The 7,228-nt window shown below is 34.9% G+C and overlaps 1 protein-coding gene across 2 annotated transcripts in view; it reads right to left on the bottom strand.

Annotated features, from left to right (window-relative positions):
- c11.1 (maestro heat like repeat family protein c11.1) overlaps nucleotides 1-7,228 on the bottom strand; it is a 62,989-nt gene that overhangs the window by 7,359 nt on the left and 48,402 nt on the right. For both annotated transcript variants that reach the window (XM_014428548.3, XM_014428549.3), the window contains exons 24-27: nucleotides 5,705-5,819; nucleotides 5,459-5,611; nucleotides 3,555-3,737; nucleotides 3,310-3,462 (exon numbers count right to left, since the gene is read on the bottom strand). In XM_014428548.3, coding sequence (XP_014284034.1) covers nucleotides 3,310-3,462; nucleotides 3,555-3,737; nucleotides 5,459-5,611; nucleotides 5,705-5,819 — 604 coding nt within the window. The remainder of the gene's footprint in view (nucleotides 1-3,309; nucleotides 3,463-3,554; nucleotides 3,738-5,458; nucleotides 5,612-5,704; nucleotides 5,820-7,228) is intronic.

Below are 7,228 nucleotides of genomic sequence, written 5' to 3'. Positions count from 1 at the left end.
ATCTCATTGTCTGATCATCAACAGATCAGATTCAATGTGGAGATTGGAAGGAGAAATATACAAAGTATAAGAGTACCTAGACTCACAAACTGGAAACTATACGAGGAATTATTAACCTCAGAACTAGGGATTGAAATGTACCCAATAGAAACAATTGAATCCCTAGAAAGGGCAGCAACTGAAGTGCATAATGCAATCCATAGTTCCTATGAGGAAAGCTCCCCCATAAAGAAAAGAGAGATGTACCATGGTGGAATAAAACACTAGAAAATCTTAGGAGAAGAGCGAGAAAACTCTTCAATAGAGCAAAAGGGCAAGGCAGATGGGAGGAGTATAGACAAGCCCTAACAGAATATAATAAAAAAATTAGAAAATCAAAGAGACAGTCTTGGAGGAAGTTTTGTGAAGGGATAGAGGATTCATCCTCAGCTGCCCGAATACATAAAGTCCTCCAAAAAGACCGGGACAATGGTCCTGTCTCCATCTGCAGATCAGATAAAACTTATACAGAGAATTAAGAGGAAACACTGAAAGAGTTATTAAAAACCCACTTTCCTCAATGCACCTTTGTAAATGAAGAGGTTGAGTCTAGAAGGGAAAGGAAATACCCAAGGCCAAACACAAGAGTCCAGAAAAAGGCAAACAAAATATTCACCACAGACAGAATAACATGGGCTATAAGCACCTTAAAACCATATAAAGCGTCTGGGGGAGATGGAAGAATTCCTGCCCATCTGATACAATGGAAAGGAAAGCTTGTTAAAGCACTGGGTAGAATATTCAGGGGAAGTTATGCAATGGGATATATCCCAAAACTATGGAGAAAGACTAAAGTAATTTTTATCCCAAAAATTGGCAAGCCTAAGGATGACCCAAAGGCATATAGACCAATAAGTCTCTCCTCAGTAATATTAAAGACAATGAAAAAGGTAATGGATGCATACATAAGGGGCTTAATAGTTCAGAACTTCCCACTGCATCCATATCAGTTTGCCTATCAAGCGGGAAAATAAACAATTTCAGCGCTGCATTGTCTTGTTAAAAAGATAGAGAATTCTCTAGATAATAAGGAAATAGCACTGTGTGCATTCATGGACATAGAGGGAGCATTTGATAATATCTCACATGAAACAATAGGTAAGGCTACTAGGAGGAAAGAAGCCAGTGAAGCAACCATCTCTTGGATAAATGAAATGCTAATAAACAGAAGCATTATAGCAAAGGTAGGTGAAACAGAGTTGAAGATAAAAACAGCTAAAGGATGTCCGCAGGGGGGAGTTCTTTCTCCCCTCTTGTGGACTATGGTGGTAGACTGTCTCCTATATAAACTAAAAAATGAAGGGTTTGAAACTATAGGTTATGCAGATGATCTGGCTATAATAATAAGAGGCAAGCATGAAGAAACTTTGATAGAGCGCATGCAAATAGCCTTGAAGGTCACTTGGAATTGGTCCCAAGAACAAGGATTGAGCATAAATCCAAGCAAAACCACCATTGTACCCTTTACAAGGAAAAGGATTCTTAATATAGAATATTGAAAACTGGGAGGAGTACAGATTAATACCAAAAAAGAGGTGAAGTACTTAGGAATAATCCTAGATCAGAAACTCAAGTTGAATTCCCATATAAACAGAGTCATAGTTAAAGCTAGAGCTTCCCTATGGACGTGTAAATGTTTATTTGGAAAACAATGGGGAATTAAACCCAAAATGGCAGAATGGTTATATACAAGGGTTATAAGACCCATGATAACCTATGCATTGGCAATTTGGTGGCCGAAAACAGAGGAAAAAACCTCACAAATAAAACTGGAAAAGGTACAAAGAATGGCTTGTCTAGGTGTTACAGGAGCACTCAGAACATGCCCCACAGCAGCTATGGAGACAATCCTGAATTTAACTCCCCTGCACATCTGGATACAAAAAGAAGCTATAATGAGTGCCTTAAGTATAGAACGTGACTGGAATTATAAACCAGGAAACTATCAAGGACACTTAAAGATCCTAAATAAGATTAAGGGTAAAGAATGGATGAGCCTTCTAAGTGACCATTTACCCAAAAGACTTGATTTTGAAAAGAACTTTAATGTATGTATTCCAGACAAAGAAATATGGAGGAAAGGAGGCCCTAAATTTGAGAAGGGCGCATTGGTCTGGTATACTGATGGATCAGTTAAGGAAGGGAAGGCAGGGGAGGGGCTGGGGTTGTAGGACCTAATTGCAAAAGAACCCTAGCAATGGGAATATACCCAACTGTCTTCCAAACTGAAATACACGAAAAAGAATATAATAGAAATAGCGGCATTAGAAAACATTAAAAACAATCCAAAAGGAAAAAGGATTTATATAATATCAGACAGCCAGGCTGCTTTAAAGGCAATAATGTCCTATACTATAAAATCAGAGCTAGTCTGGAATTGCCTAGAGAGACTAAAGGAATTAGCCAGAGGCAATAAACTGACCTTGATGTGGACCCCAGGACATGAGGGGATTGAAGGTAATGAGATGGCAGATACCCTAGCTAGGAAGGGATCTAATTGGCCATGAGCCATATTGCAACATATCTGGAAGTGCAATCAAGAATGTGGTACTAGAAATGAACTGAGGACGATAACAGGACTCCTCACGGGCCACTGCCCCTTAAAATATCATCTTAAGAAGATGAGGCTGGTGGAGGATTCCACCTCCCGTCTATGTATGGAAGATGAAGAAAAGGCACATTCTGTGTGAATGTGAAGCCCTTGCATTCAGAAGATTACAGTATCTGGGACAGGACAGAATGGAACCTGAAGAAATTTTTAGAATAAACCCAAAAGAATTATTGAACTTCATGAGAAGCATAGGATTCATATGGGATATCTAGTGGAAAGAGGGGTAACTCACAAAAGATCCAATTGGGTCGAAGTGAGGAAGGGATTCCCGACCCTCAGTGTAATAATAATATATAATGAAAATGTGTAGGTATAATGCATATAAAGTGTAATACATCATTATAGAAATTAGGCGAATAGAATAAGAAAGTAGGAGTAAAGGAACAGTAGAACTGAAAATATTGGATTTTTGTGAGATTTATTTGAAACTCATAAATAAGTGAAAGCCAAATAACTGCAACTGGTACCAGAAAAGAAAATTTTCTGTTACATTATAGAATTTCTGTTATATTATAGAATTTTCTGTTATAATATAGAATTTCTATTATATTATAATATAGAAAATCTAGTTATAAAGATTTAAAACTAAGTAAATAATTATAATTGGTTTCTAAAAACAGTTTAAAAGAATAATGCCAAAAGATTTCTAAAGAAAATACCTTGACGACTGATGGCTCTGGCTCCGACAGATGGAGGAGAAGACATACAAGGGAAGCTTCCAAGTGCTCTCTGTAGCCACTCTGTCCTGGCCGTTCTTTACAATATAGCTGACCAAAAAGTCGCAAAGAACCACTTCTCAGCCCTATTTCTTCCTAGAGGTAATTACATAATTTATGTTTGAACTTTTATGAACAATGATACAACAGAATATTATAGTTTTATTAATATTATGTAGAGACTTTACCTTCTCAAAAAATGGTTTCAATCTCAATGCCAGGGGCAATTGAATCCTGGCAACAGTATCCTCATTGAGAGCTGGCACAAGAGAGCTGAGGCTCAGCATTGACTCCAATGACACCTTTGAGTGGGTCGAGTCCTCAAGACCTTCTAGCAATGATGCCAAGACACTACTCATGTGTTTTTCTCTCTTTAATAAATACAAATTTTTAAGCAAGATATTAGAATATTATTTGACCAGTTAATTAAATAACAATGAATAAATATTTGGATGATATAAAAATAATGCAGATTTTTGATACTTTTTTTTTTTTTTTTAATATGCGATATCTTTCCTTCAACAATATATTAATGTCATTAATATGCTCAATAGTCCCTAATGGACCTGGGCTTCAGTAGACAAGTCTTAATCAGACTTCCCTACCGGCAACTATTCTTCTCAACTTCATCTTCAAATAACTACTGCTGAAGTCTTCAACTATATCATTGATCCACTGTAACTGGAAGTATCCACTGAGGCAGTCCCTCTTGGTCACTATAGAGAAGTTTCCTTGGTAACATCTCTTCCTCCATCCACAGTCTCTTCTCCCTAGCCATTTGAGGGAGTATCTTTTAACAGTGATTACGATATTGTCATTATTATATAGCTCATTTTTTTTTTTTCACTGCTCATTCACCAGTGATATTTATTCTCTTGGAAGGAATATTATTCTCAGAGCTTTCCTCTCCCAAATTTTCAACCTTTTGCTTTCCTGAGTCCAAACCTATATTTCACACATAGTTTTATAGACTATTTCCTTCATGTCCCGTGACAGCTCCTTTTCCTTTAGTGTGTGTGCAATTTAATTTGTTCTCAAAACAGCCATTGAAGCTTCATTACCACAAGGTGTCGGTTTCTTCACACAGCCCTTCAAATATGCAGCACAGAGTTGGTTGTGCAACATTGACACCCATTTGCCTTGTGTGACACCCACTTGGCAAGCATTTAAGTTTTACTAATTGCCTCCATATGGTTTATGATGGTGGACTGGTCGGTCCATTAGTCGCTACTTTAGAGGGATTTTAGTTGGGTTGGCCTTCACGTTTGACTTCAGCTGGTCAGCAACTTTATGTGATACAATGGTTAGATTATTGGTATATAGAAATCACTATTTACCCTATAATGTCTATTCTACCAAACCTGAAATTGAGCTTCCTCGAGGACTCATTATCGTCAACAATTCACTGAACTAATTTAATCTAGTGAAAAGCTACAGATATTTTACAACTCTATATCGGTGTATGATGAACATTAAACTTTTATTGTGAGCCTTTTTATGAATAATTCTAGTCTTGATAAACTCAAACTGGCTTATAATGGACACACCTTAAAAAGGCTTTATTAATCAATTCACTTTCTTATTTTGAATATGATTACCTAGTCAAACAGCAATATTTAATTTATGATCTGATTTTTAACAAGCTAAAAATAGTTATCAAAGCAGTTAGATCAGTATAATTTGAGGCAAAATGCTTTTGGCACAAATTACTGAAAAAAATGGGAACATTTTAAACAATTTCAATATGACTACTACTATACTACTATACCATTACAATAATTCTCCTAAACCATTTTCATCAATTGAACCTATGCAAAATATTTTCTTCAACTGAGTTTAAAACATTCTTTGATCTTGAAAAAGATTATGAAATATTTACTGAAATTTAAGAATAGTTTTTAATTTTCTTGACAGCACTTAATCAATTTTATGTCAGAGTGCACCAATTGTTATTCAATTTTATTAGTAATGCACCTATATAATTTAAAATGATCCCTATATAAATCTAACTCTTATGTTTTAGCTATTAACTCTTATTGCAAAAAAAACACAATGTTTCCTCAATCTCTTTGATTTAATAAAATAAGTAAACCTCTAATGGCGGCAGCTGAGCAGTATATCGAAGACCTCGCAATGCAATTGCTCTGACATTGTGGTCAGGAGCAGTTGCTGCAGATTCCAGACTTGCAACCAGATTATCAACCAGGGATGCCTCACCTCCAGTTGAGCATTGAACTGCAAGGCACTAAGGCATAAATTAACAACATTAGGGGTATGGATTAAAAATGAAAACATAAACTTATATTGAATAATAAGAAAAAAAAAACAGAAAAAATACCTCAGCATAAAAAGCAGTAATAATAATCCTTTGGGGTTCACAGGTAGTGGCGGCATACTGGTTAAGAACAACCATTAGTGTTGGTAGTAACGTTGGAAATGTTTGACAGATACTCCTGTTGTACAGAAGTCAAATGATTATTTTTCTATGTCAAATTATTTTTAACAATTATAATCCTACATACACCCTATAATTTGTATGGAAGCTATTAGATATATTTATAGCTTTATCTAGCCTTCAACATCAGCATCAATTAATATTTTAGAATTATTTTAATAAAATAATGTATTTAGCTAATTTTTCTCATATTTCCTTTTTTTATACATATTATCTGTAAATTTGAAACTAAAAAATAAATATATGACAGCTACTAGAACAGTTTTAATTTTAGTTTTAACTTTTAAACAAATTTATAGCTCATATATTATGTTTAACCATCTCAGAGCTTCTCTGATGAGCTGCTATGTAATAGAAGATAGTTGGATAGAGTTGGCTGCTGAGAATGACTGCAGCATTCATATTTTTATTGATAAAAATTATAAGTAGTTAACATCATCATAATTACTTTATTCACAATAATAAAATAAAGTAATCACAAAACTATAAGAGGTAAAAATGTGAAGGTATCTTAAATATAAAAAATTTGGAAAGGCAAAATATATCATAGGCAGTACATCCTTAGATTTTAATATATATTTGTTTTAACTAAATAAAAAAAATAATAATAGAAATATCCTGAAATTCATTTGAATTATTTTCTTTAGTCTTCCAATTAGTAAACGTCAACCATCTCAGGCAGGATTCCAACTAGTCCCACTCTAACTCGGTAATACTGAGGTCCAACATATCCTAATACAGGAGTAAACAATCACAAAAAATTTCTTAGAAACAAAGAATGCCATTTATTTTTCATAACATTTACACAATTTTACACATTTCAACATTTTTTTACTTTCCACACAATAGCTAATTCGGTTTTTACATTTTTGAAGATACTGTGACAGTTTTTGTAGACCCATGTCATACAACAGCCCAGCCATATCCTTGCCAAAGTATCTAAGTTTATCTGTCATCTTGTCCTCAGAGCTGAATTGTCATCCAGCAAAATGTTCTTTCAACTTGGTGGTAGTTACAGGGTGTCTAGTCCAGACAATAGGAAGGGTGTGTGATTATGTCCCATTGAAAAATTGCAGGAGAATGACCGTTTAGTGACGGATTGTCTTTTGGAGCTTTGTTGTGGAGAATACTTATGCCATTCACCAGCAATCCTCTTCTCTAGTTATGAATTGGCTATCTGAGTTTTTTCAGTATTTCACAGTACAAGCAGCATTGAGGTCTCAGTATATATTTAGGACAATTAAACCATCTTTATATATAGGAAGATGGTCAGGGTTGCGGTCACAAGTGAAACGAAAATAGTTTACAACTATTTTATTTTCCAACGTTTCGCCCCACTTTGCAGGGCTTCATCAGGGCTAAAAAGATACAAAATGAAACTAAGTTCAGATAAAATGATAGAAATAA

This window comes from Halyomorpha halys, unplaced genomic scaffold (genome assembly GCF_000696795.3).
Source record: "Halyomorpha halys isolate HHAL.00 unplaced genomic scaffold, Hhal_1.1 Scaffold726.1, whole genome shotgun sequence".
Classification (NCBI taxonomy): domain Eukaryota; kingdom Metazoa; phylum Arthropoda; class Insecta; order Hemiptera; family Pentatomidae; genus Halyomorpha; species Halyomorpha halys.
This window is presented reverse-complemented; position numbering and strand designations above follow the sequence as displayed.